The sequence below is a fragment of the Panthera tigris genome, chromosome C2 (assembly GCF_018350195.1).
Source record: "Panthera tigris isolate Pti1 chromosome C2, P.tigris_Pti1_mat1.1, whole genome shotgun sequence".
NCBI lineage: Eukaryota > Metazoa > Chordata > Mammalia > Carnivora > Felidae > Panthera > Panthera tigris.
In genome coordinates this window covers 94097191-94109756 of record NC_056668.1, presented here as the reverse complement: position 1 = coordinate 94109756, position 12566 = coordinate 94097191, and the positions used below count along the sequence as shown (strand labels likewise).

Genomic DNA, 12566 nt, shown 5'->3' with positions numbered 1-12566 from the left:
TAGATGTTGGGTGTGAGAAAAGCAGACAGAATGAGTAAGGCCAGCAGGTCTGATATGACTTTCTGATCCTTATATAAAAGTCCTTGCTGAAGACTTTTCTGCGGGGTTTGGGGTATCTTGGAAGAGCTTTTACTTTTAAGCAAGGCAGGGCGTCACATTACTGTTATCTTTTCATAGCTGTGGATTAGTAATTATAACTTTGAAGGTATTTGTGTACCCCTAAAAAGGAACTAAAACTGCAATTTGGTTGGGCTACCACCAGGAGGCAGCACACAGGAAAAGAACTAAACCCTTTGCCTTCCATACTCTTCAGCCATTAAAGGGCTAATGAAAAGGAGCCAAAAGCATGATGATGTCAAGTGCATTTTTTTAAAATCACAAGTTAGTTTCAAATATTTAGATATGTATGAAGTTTTCAGACTACTTATTTTTGAGCATTATGTCACCAAAATGTAAAGGACTTCCATAAAGTGTTTCAATATTCCACACTGAAAGTGTACTTTTCCAAATTTACCTGAAATAAATCAATGGAAGAAGAGTAGGAAGTAAACTGCAGAAATTTTATCTAGAGAAGGAAATTCTAGCAAGGAAAAGAAACACACAATTAATCCAATTATTTCTACTCTCTATGGGAAAACCTGCATTTGTCAGGCCCTTCAACTGTAATACTTCACCAAAATCTGGTCTTATTGTTTTTATATTACTGGCATAAATTAGCATATGTCAACATATCTTAAGGAAAAAATAATATTGGCTTAAAAAAATCATAAATCAATTCTCATAAACTTGTTTGATTGTACCAAAAGCTGGTCTTAGAGCCACTAAGAGAGTATGAAAGTATTACAGGAAGCAAATGAAGTAATTTGATGAAACTGAGCAAATGGAATGAGACCTCATTTGATCAATACTCCTTCTGGGGAGCAGACAAAAATGAAGGCTTCTGATGGCTTTGAGCCTAAACAGAATTAGCTTTCTTAAATTACTATGTAACTGTGGAGCATACCTCCTACCAGGAATCTTACTCTTCTACTCTGCAGAGAAGGAACACATTAAAAATAGTCTTATTTGGGGGCACCTGGCTGGCTCAGTTGGTTAAGTGTCCAACTCCTGATTTTTGCTCAGGTCATGATCCCAGGATTGTGGGATCAAGCCCCTCATCGGGCTCTATGTTGAGCAAGGAGCCTGCATGAGATTCTCTCTCTCTCCCTCTGTCCCACTGTCCCTCTCCTCCCTTTTCTAAAATAAAAAAAAATAGTCTTATTTTCATAGAATGGGGTGTTTCGAGTCACATTTTAGAGTTTGTGCCCTCCAAATGTGAAAGCAACCCAAGGCACAAGCTTTACCCATTCTACTCACAGGTCAAAGGCAAAGAGGTCATGAGTTCTCAGGAAGTGATTCTGAATAGTACTGAAAAATTATAGGTCAAAAAAGAACTGTCTATATGAGAATAGCTAATATTTATTAAGTATGACTATATGCTAGACATTGTATTAAATATTTCAATGCATTATCTCACTTAATCTTTGTAACAATGCCAGGCAATACTAATTACTATTATATCCCCTCTCCTATTTTAAAGATGAGAAAACTGGGATGAAGTTCACATAACTCTTCAGGGGGTCAGAATTTGTTGGAGAGCTAGAATTTGAACTAGTCTGAGTCTGGAAAAGACAGGCCCATAGAAAAATAAATTTCCCTCTTAGAGAAATTGGCCTTTAATGGTTGCATGTCTGACACACCTCTCTAAAATGTCCCCATTACAATTTTAACTCCCTGGAGTGGGAGACCACTATTAATAAACAGCAGTTGAAAAATCAGTCCTGGAGCTTTTTGACCTTGACTTACCTATTTCTCTCATGCCTGGTTCCTCCAGCTTGGGCTGCCCTCCCAGCCCCTTGGGTTCTGACAAACACCCCATCCCCTTCCACCCACTCACAACTGGAGATGGGCCTCCTTTTTTATTGTTTTGTTTTGCTCGGAATTTTTATTTATTTATTTTTCAGTGCTATAATAATTTTGTATTCAATCAAAATTGGCAATGAAGCTTTATTTCCTATTCAGCACTTCAAGTGAAAATAGTTTGATCCTCAAACATTCAGCAATGTATCTTTGTTTTATTTATTTATTTATTTATTAAATTTTTTAACGTTTATTTATTTTTGGGACAGAGAGAGACAGAGCATGAACGGGGGAGGGGCAGAGAGAGAGGGAGACACAGAATCGGAAGCAGGCTCCAGGCTCTGAGCCATCAGCCCAGAGCCCGACGCGGGGCTCGAACTCGCGGACCGTGAGATCGTGACCTGAGCTGAAGTCGGACGCTTAACCGACCGAGCCACCCAGGCGCCCCATTGTATCTTTGTTTTAAATCGAAGGATAGTTGACATACAATATTTCATTAGTTTCAGGTGATGGGCCTCCTTTTTGGCTTCGCCTCATAACCTCCTACTCTGGAGTCTAACCTGATCGCACATTTCCCTGACTCCCTGAGGCCAGCAGCCAAGAAGGAAGCCTTCCCTTGAGCCTTCACTGAGGATTTCCCCTCCTGCCTCAGCCCCCTGCTGCTCCTACCTCTACGGTCTTGACTCCTGCAATGCTTACCACCCACCCCACACACCTGCTTGCACCTCGCCACATTACAGATGGTAGCTGCAGAGGCAAAGAAGGGAAATTCAAATAAAAGGAGAGCACACTCTGTCCTGTGGGGCCCACCACCCTCCAATGCTCCACCTGGCTTGGAAGAACAGAGGAGAATGGTGTTGAGGACAGAAAAGAGGAAAATCATGTCGCCAGTTGTGTCCCACCGTCGGTGCCTGGTCTTCCCCTTTACTCTCCATGGCTGCACGCTCAGGGCTCACCTTACCAGCCCTATACTGCCTCCTCACCGTCAGCCCTCCCCTTTTCTCCACTGACCCTCCTGCCTCCACTCGGGGAGGACTCACTCTGTCTGTCCTCTGGATCTTTCCCTTTCCTCCCCATACCTCAACCTTCCCCAACTCCCCATCCAACCAGGCACAAAGCTTGCCCCAGACCACGTGAATTTTCTGCTTAGTCAGGATGCTAGTTAAGGAAGTCCGAGTCTCTATTTGAACAACCAGGATACGGCCCCAGGACCCCAAGTTTGAACTCATGTTCTTTCCATCGAAGCCATGAAAAGATAGTGTGGTAGAACAGCCAGAGCCATAAGAGATAAGAGTTTTTCAATCTATAAAATAAAGAAGTACATTAAATGATCCTCCAGCTCAAAATTCAATGTTCCAAATAGCAAGTCTGGCATCTCTGTGACTATAAGAAAATTCATTCTGACTTCTGAGCTAAATTCTAAATGAGCCTCAGAGCACAAAAACTTAAATGCTGAAGAGTGCCAGTATACAAAAATGTCAACCAAATGATTTTTTTTTTAGGTTGTCTTCTGTAGATTTTTAGCCTTCAAAACATGAATATTCATTTGAACTAAGAAAATCACTTGTCATATTAAACCACTTCATAGTATTACTCAACATGTCTCTTTGTTAGTGCCTGGAAGAGGTAATATTCCTTACAGTTCTATCCTTTCATGAAGATTCCATTTCACAGGCTCAATCCATTGATGCCTACAGGCTATGAGCTCAGAGGCAGGCCTTCACACTAAAGAATAATGCAGGTCCATCTGAAACCCCCATGGTCACCTCCAAATATATCAAGAGCCCATGACTCGCTCCGTCTTTTGTTTCCTTTGCTGAAATACAAATGTGCTTCTAACCTTTTTCTCCTCGCTTTTTCTTTGTTCTGTCAATATGGTCCTTGAGTTGAATGCGGACCTGTCGTTCATTAGGTTGGTCTCGTATAAATGGATGCTTCATCAATTGTTCTGTTGCTGGTCGCTGGCTGTGATTCTTTACCAAGCAGCTCTCAATAAATGACTGGAATTTTTTTGACCTGCCAAACAAAAGAGATGAACCCACAGATAAAAAGACCATCCAAAGAAAAAGCAAAATTCTATTTCTCCAAAATGCTAGAATAAAAAAAAAAGAGAATAGGTTCAATTAGCCAACATAGGAATCAACCAATCACAAAGTACGTCTAGACCTTTATTAGGCACATGGGGTTCAAAGACATCATCACCATCAACACACAGTTCAGGCAATGTATGGGAGTTACGTGCATAAAAGCATTTTTGCACAGTTTGTATGTAATATCACACAAGAGACCAAAAGGAATGAGAGAAGAGAAAGACCTTGGTGAAAAGTGTATCTGGAAGGTCTATTGTAATGAGGGAACAAGAGCTGAGACTAGAGAATGAACAGGCAACCGGGGTGCCTGGGTGGCTCATTCAGTTGAGCATCTGACTTTGGCTCAGGTTATGATCTCACAGTTAGTGGGTTCGAGTCCCATGTCGGGCTCTGCGCTGACAGCTCAGAGCCTGGAACATGCTTTAGATTCTGTGTCTCCCTCTCTCTCTGTCCCTCCCCCACTCAAGCTCTCTTTCTCTCTCTCTCTCAAAAATAAATAAACATTAAAAAAAAGAATGAAGAGGAAGTCACTTTCAGGAGAGAGTTCAGGGAGGCAAGAAATAGTGAAAAACCAAGGACTGGGCTGAGCACACTATATGTCAGGGGAACTGAGATGAGTTGTCTAAATGATGCAGAAAATGCAAGCTGGGGGGAGGACATAAAATCAAGCTTGTATAGATAAAAAGGAGTACATTTGTAGAAATGAGAAAGATTCTTATGTGGTAAAGTGAGCTTGGTTAGGCAAATTTTTTTAAATGGTAATTTCAAAATTACTTTTGAACTTTGCTCTCCAATTAATAAGAACAGGATTTATGTGTATGTTTGCTATCAACCCAAGGACTTGCAAACTTAGGAACTAAGTTCATATCCAGAAACAAATTTACCTCCCACTAGACAGGCACTGTTTCCTCAAAGATAAACCCCGTGCCTCACACAGGGGAGGGGACAACTGGTGAAAGGTAATATACCAAGGAATAGGGCAGCAAGTCCACAATGTGGGAGAAATTAACAGTGGACTTCAGCTATGATTCATGAGTTGGGCATGTATGTTCTTGCTGCATTCCAAGAAATTGTCCAGTCTCATAAATAATTATTTCACAACTATATAGCATGACTTTCTGATGTGCTACATTGGCATCTTGGCACATGATGGGCAGAGACCTTAGTGGAACTCTGGTCACCCTCTTTGTGGCCCCCACCCTGCTCAGAGCAGGTGGGAATCCATTTTGTGCTCTCCGTCGCCCTCCTGTGGAGTGCTGTGGAATAACAGGAGCGGATCCCAGGAGCAAGCTTTCCTGTCTCCCAGCGGACCTTACACACAGAATTCAGGCTTGAAAGCTGTCATCACCACACAGAACACAATGGTGAACATGTTATTCAAGATCCAAACACAAGAGGGCACTGGCATATGCACCACTCTGCATTTCTGCCTAGGTCAAAGCAGTTTCTCGTTCCATTGTTTTTGAAGGACTGCATTATTAATATTTTTTTCTCCCCTAAGTTCATGCTTTTACATTATTTTACATAGAAGCATATGTACCCTGCTATGTTTGGGGTCACCGCAGGATCAATCGGGATCGGCCACCCCGTGGCCTGTGGAAAATGGTGACAACAGCGTGGATACTCTATGTACCTCCTTGTATGTCCTTCAGCCTGTAGCCCTGCTTCCTCCACACTGTTGTTCTCCAAGACCACTGGTGTGCTGTTGGTATCCTGAGCACACTTACCTGCCCTCACATGTCTGATGAATGAATGAATGCAGGAATGGTTATCACATGTAAGTTCCGGACAAATGCTGTAAAATGGCTACCATCAAATCTGTGCTTGTGAGGCACAGAGAGTGAGGTTTGGAGAGGAGATAGTATTGAATATGCTTTCTTTTTCAGGTCCATGAGACAAATCTGTAGAGGCACAATTGTGATATCATCTAAGGAGAGACTTTGCAAAAAACAAAACGAAACAAAACAAAACAAAACAAAACAAAACAAAACCATCATGGGATAATGGACTGTCCCAAGGAATAAATAGAAGAGAATGAGATTGACCTGTATAAAGAGATAGACAAATTCCACATGGCGCTTTTCTAGGTAGAAAATCAGTATTAAAAACATGAAAACAAAAACAAATTAAGACGGGGGGCTGTTAAATATTCATGATAAATGCAAATGAAAGCTGTTTTTTCTGCTTGCAACTAGAAGGAAGTGCTTTTTATAAAGTGCTCAGCTATTAATTAGAGGGTGATAAATAAAGAAATCACACCCAGTTTAAAAATGAGATGCAGACTCGATAAACTGTATGTTCCATTCCCCAGTACTGACACCCAAAAAAAGTCGGTGGCATCTCTAGGGTAAGAGAGTGTTCAAAGAGTTCCGCGGAAGCAGCTGTGGCTCACAGGCCACTTTCCAGGATCTCTTCCGGTGGGAAGGAACCTTCAGGAGAATAACCTTGAGCCCAAAGATTGGGCCAAGATGTGTAGAACCGCAACCCTGGCAATGTATCTGACGTCTTCTTCAAATGGAACAGTTTGAAGACAAAATAATGCTTACTTAAAATAAATCTTCAAAGGAAAGATTCATTGTCTCTTATTTAAGTTAGTGTGACCAAAGAATCAATATGCTTAATTACACATTTAATTAAAAGTAAAAACCCTTCCCTATGTTGAACACCACTTGACTGTTTGCTGAGCAGTCTAATGGGTTTAAAGTACATTTATATAACTTTATTGTTTGAATCTCTGCTGCCGGTAATTTAGTTCTGTCTATTAAAAAAAATGCCCGAGATTAGTAATACTAATTTCCCCAGGGGTGGCCTGGAGAGATAAATGTTAATGTTTGGTGCTTACAGTCTGAGGCCCTGGTTCTAATACCAGCATCACCAAACACTTTATCTTCCCAGATTTTTTCTGTTTATATATTCAATTGTGTTAGAGGAATTAAAAACGCCTGAAAGATTATTACATTAATCACTGTAACCAGTCAGGCTGAAGTTTCTGATAATTGCAGGACTCCCTAAATGCAATTTGAGCTTTAGAATTTGCATTTTCCCACAACTACCCTTTCTCTCTAATTTGGGCTCCATCGCTTACTAACTGTGAGACTTTGGGCAGATTATTTAACGTCTCTGTGCCTCAGTTGCCCTGGCTGCAAACGGTGGGATCGTTAGAATTGATCTCAAATGACTGTTGTGATGATCCGATGAATTGCTTCATATAAAATACTTAGCACGGTGTCTGACATGTCATAAACGCCGTATGTATGTTTGCTGTTATTGTTACTGCTATTACTTTCATTGTGTTTTCAACGTCCTGCCACCTTTGAACATCACCAGGCTTAACCAATAGCAGTATCTGCCCTCAGAGCTGGGGGCAGAAACAGAAGTGGAACTGAATAGGTCAGTGTTCTTAAAGGGAATTAATTTCACATATATTTGGATTAGATATGCTCACAGAGTCAACGAGACCACTCTCTCCAAGGAGACTGTGCAAAAAAGGTTAATTGTAAAAGCTGTGGAACAATTTTTGTTTTGATTTCAATGAAGCCTGAAGTCATATTGTCTACTAGCAAATTCAGTTAATTTGAAGTATTTTCTGATATTTGCTTTCTATTATGATTTTATTTAGAACACACATACACAAATAACTTTGTCAGTTCTTAAAGAACAAAAATGCCTGACAATCCACCAAGAATCAGAGCTGTTGTTTCATAAAATAACAGTAGTGACTGTAAGGGGTTCAGGGCTGTGGCTCCAGCAATGAAACCTCTGGGACTCTGGATAAGCCAGTTAACATCACCAGGCCTCTAGTCTTCATCTGGGGCACAAATGGGCCGGACCAAGGAACCTCATATCTCTCCCCAGTGATAAGCAGTTACGATTTTCCTAATGATCTCAATGAAACACTTCTTTGCCTGTGTGCAATCTTTGCATTTGAAGAGCAAGGAAAAAGAAAAAGACCAGTTGTCTGTTACAGGAATGAAATCATCCCCATCTTTCTCCAGAAACTCCTGCAGGAAACTGCAGCACTGAGTAGGGCAGGGGAGCTGGCCTGAGCACGGTGGGAAGATAAGGGAGGAGGAAATGTGTTGAAGGAGATGGTTCACCCACGTGGGTGGAATCTGACCACGTACAGAGATGGGAGGAAATGGGAGTCCCAACTTATTACGCGTTTGCTGGTGGTGACATGGAGACAGCGGCCGAGAGATGCCTGGTGTCCTCTAATTCAGCTGAGGTTATAATCCTCCCTGAGATCTAATTATCGAATGGCTGGACTGGAGCCCTGACTGCATGACCTCCTTGCCAAGGAGGCCTCTCCTCATCTCACTGACATGGGAGGGAAGGGCCGGGTTCTAGCAAGTGGACTGCTCTCCTTTACCCCACAATGGAAGGGGCAAAGAACCCTGCTACTGCCCTTCTTTCCCTAATATTAAGGCACAGGAAAAAAACTGTTCAACTAAGAGACCGGTATCTCATTCTCTATTACTCTAAGCTGGAACTTCAGAGGCCAGATGGTGCAGGTGGGAGAATGGGGGTTACAAACTTAGAAAATTAGAAGACTGTACAGCCTTGCACAAGGCTCATAACCTACCCAAGCCGTAGTGTTACAGCAAGAGAAGGAGACTCAGAGCATCTGCCTGGCAGGGTTGTGGGTAAAATTAAATTTATATAGACCTTAAATTTACACACACACACACACACACACACACACACACACACACACACAAATTACTGAGTCTACAGCATGCATATATGCCTTATATGTCCTGTATGTTGTAGATTCAGCAAGTTAGGTGGAAATGACCCTCAACTGAATGCATATAATAAAGAGTTTATGGTCCATCTCTACCACAATGGCATCCCCACACCCACTTTGGTAGTATTTTGATATACACGCTGCGAACGGTGCACTTCATCTGATAATTCATTAGGCAGAGAATAAAAGAACATTTTGGAGTTTTGTTTTTTTTGACGGGTGGGGAGAGGGATCCTCTCCCTTGAAATATAAAAGGAAAATAAATAAAGTTTTCACTTCCTCCCAAGCACTAGGGTGTGTTAAAACCCTAACTGATTTGAAATATTTTTTAAATGTTTATTTATTTTTTTGAGAGAGAGAGACAGAGTGCCAGTGGGGGAGGGTCAGAAAGAAAGGGAGACATGGAACCCAAAGTAGGCTCCAAGCTCTGAGATGTCAGCACAGAGTGCGATGTGGGGCTCCAACTCACAAACTGTGAGATCATGAGCTGAGCCGAAGTTGGACGCTTAACCGACTGAGCCACCCAGGTACCCCATTTTTTCTCTTTTAATTCCTAACTTATTTCAAATCACTTTGGACCTGGTCATTCAGGAAAGTACTCTGCAGTGCTCAATATTCTCACTTAAAAACTAGAATTCTGTGCAGAGAGCTGGAAGGCACACTCCACGTCCCGTGGTGGGGGGCTGCATTACCATCTTATAAAGGCCGGGTTCTGAGTGAGAAAGAGCACCTGAGCAGGGCCTTTGTTTCCCCACTCACTCTCAGATAGCCACGTCATTTCCCCCTCCCCTCTCTAACAGTGTGGGTCTTGAGCTCCTGACTGGCTTTCCTTTGGAGTCAGGGAGGGTGTGGAGGGAGGCTGGGCAAGATGGAGGCCTGGCCTCCTCACTGTCCCTGGACTGTCCCTGTTCCCTGCAGCACCATCAGATATAGCTCCTGTTGTCAAAGGTTTGACGCAGAAAAGTCAGCCTGTATTTTCCTCAAAGTCTGTATTTCTCAAACAAGGCCAATACAGAGTTGAACTTTTTGGAGCAGGGGCAAAGAAAATTAAAACTGTAGGGCAGAGGCTGTTTACTCGCTTCTCTAGCGAGCCAGAAAGGTCAGACAGAGGGCAGTGCGAGCTCCGTATAAGAGGAAAACAGGACAAGTATGGTGGCCAAGTGACTCCCACTTCTTAGTCGGGGAGAGGTGGTGATGGGCAGAAAAGACCACCTGGTGTCACACCTTTGCACAAAAGGCCGGAAACCTAAAGGTAAAGCTCAATCGCCAGATTTTTCAAAGTTGGAAATTAATACAAATGTTCCTGAAACACGGTGTGTGGCCACGCTGTGTTGAGCACACATAACACATGTGTGGATGGCCAGTTTGACTCCTGTGGGTGGAACTCTGGAAACGTCTGTCCAGCAGCAGTTCTGGGAGAGGGAAGGGGAGGAGGGAACAGGCAAGTGAAGTCTGCCCTTTACAGTGTGTGTGTGTTGGGGGGAGGAGGAGAGGGAGGCCTGGCACCAAGGACAAGCAGAAAGCGAGCAGAGGGCTTTATAGTGCTACTGATGCTTCCAGAGATGGAACTGAGCTGACTGCTCTCCCGAGGAAGTCTGTTCCGGGGAGAAGGGAGGAAGCAGGGCTTCCGGGCCCCACTGATCATGTGCCATACAGGTACCCAATGGAAGGCTGTTGCTGGGGAGAGAATGGCTATCACACAGCGACCCTCCAGAGTGAGAACGAGGAACAGGGGTTGCTCTGCCCCTTGTTGCCAATAGCAACTCTGATGCTCTGTTCTTCTTCTGCAACTCGGGGCTGCCGGCCCCTTCTGGCTGTTTTCCTCTCTTCTCTGGGCAGTATGCCTTTCCCTTGTCACACCAGGGTTGCTATGTCATTACTAGGTGGCTGGTATTAATTAAACTGCTCTCTGTATAGCAGAGGAAAGCTGTGAGTGGGTAAGGGAGGAATATGAGGGTCCCCGTGAAGGGTGATCATGAAGTACTGTGAAAAGGAACAGAGAGGTCTTGAACCTTCATGTTCTAAGTGCCCAGAACGTGCCTCTAGAAAAAGATAGGAGATCACACGTAGCCCAGGAATTGATCCCAGGGCAAGGGTGTATCAAGATCCACCATACATACAGGGGAAAGAAAGGACCAACGGATTCTTGTTATGCAATAATAAGATACAAAGACCCTGATGTAAGTAGGCAAAAAAGTCAAAAGTCCAACATCTGGCCTAACCTGCAGAACTGTGTGTCTCAAACTTGAGTCAACTGTATACTATCAGCACAATTTTTAGCCATATTCCTACACCGCCCATACTAGTATCCACTCGGTATTCTTTAAAAAAAATTTTTTTAACGTTTTATTTATTTTTGAGACAGAGAGAGACAGAGCATGAATGGAGGAGGGGCAGAGGGAGAGGGAGACACAGAATCGGAAGCAGGCTCCAGGCTCTGAGCCATCAGCCCAGAGCCCGACGCGGGGCTCGAACTCACGGACTGCGAGATCGCGACCTGAGCTGAAGTCGGCCGCTTAAACGACTGAGCCACCCAGGCGCCCCTCGGTATTCTTCTTTAAATTAGGCCAATTTTTTAAGTGAATCAGTTTATTAAACGGGAAGGTTGTACCACCACCCAACTTAAGAAGCCAATATCACTTGCCATAAAGAGAAAGCAGTGGTAAAAGCAAAACTTACAAATATTTATGCACAGACCAATAAAATCATCTTTGACACTGCCAAGTATGTGTGTGTACTTACAGAACTGCCATCTTAAGGAATAGAAGAAAAGTCGGCCCTCCGAACCAGCTGACTCTCGGAACTATCCCCCTCTCTGATAAGATGTTTTGTGCAGCCAGGAAGGATACTTCTTGAGGTAATAAATCAAAGGGCTTTCATGTTATTTCTGGGGCTCCACTACTCACTTTAGCTAACAGTTCCTTACCTGGAAGGTGTGGTGATAAAGACTTGTGCAAACAGTAGGTACTTAATAGGTGCCTTAAGAGGAGTGATAGTATATGGAAAAGCACTCACTAAGTCTTGGTTTATGTTAGTCTACTCATGGAGCCGGACCTACGGATTTGAGCTCATCCAACAGAGCATCACAGGAAACCCTTCAATCTGCAAAACACTGAAGACCAAACTCACCACTTCTTAGACTTCAGGCGAGGTGCTGGGTTCCGGGGAATGAGGAAGAGGGCTCTCATGGGGTGCATGTCACAGAGAGCTGCAAGAGACCAAAACAAAGGGCAATTCAGGTTAGGAGGCCAAATACAGGCCAAGCCCACCCTAGCTGTGCAGCTCATGCTACCGAGTGGCTCCCAGTCGCACATGCCATGTGAGCAGAGTCAGAGGACTACAAAGCTTCTGTCTGTGAAGCACTTAAAAGAGCTGGTGTCTCATAAAATACGCATCTCAACTAGACATTGTTAACATTTCTACTTGTACTTCGTATTTAAGAAAAGTACATTACAGGGCCAAAACCTCTGCTTTGCTATCGGAATAGCCATCGGAGATTCAAAGTAGACAACATCAAGATAACAACTACAATGGAGATGGTAGGTTGTTTTTAATTTGTAAAAGCCTAAGTCATAAAATGAAAGATGAATGGTCTATTTCTTATATACCAAAGGCCCATACAAACGCAATGCTATGTACATAGATTTTTAGAGTAAAAAGCACTAGGCCAGAACACCTTTCTGTCTGTATTTCTAAATAACCTGATGGCTTTTCAGGTTTTATGATATGCTTATCGTTTGTTTGTTTGTTTGTTTGTTCATTTGTTTGTTCACTGGCCCCAGAAAGAACAGAGAGATCAAGGCAAAGAGGGTCTGGTAGAAAAGTCATTA

The 12566-nt window shown here is 43.1% G+C and overlaps 1 protein-coding gene across 8 annotated transcripts in view; it reads right to left on the bottom strand.

Annotated features, from left to right (window-relative positions):
- Positions 1-12566, bottom strand: part of TNIK (TRAF2 and NCK interacting kinase) — a 440791-nt gene that overhangs the window by 97123 nt on the left and 331102 nt on the right. For all 8 annotated transcript variants that reach the window (XM_042998976.1, XM_042998973.1, XM_042998974.1 and 5 more), the window contains 2 exons: positions 11866-11944; positions 3740-3915 (listed from right to left, as the gene is read on the bottom strand). In XM_042998976.1, the coding sequence (XP_042854910.1) occupies positions 3740-3915; positions 11866-11944 (255 nt within the window). The remainder of the gene's footprint in view (positions 1-3739; positions 3916-11865; positions 11945-12566) is intronic.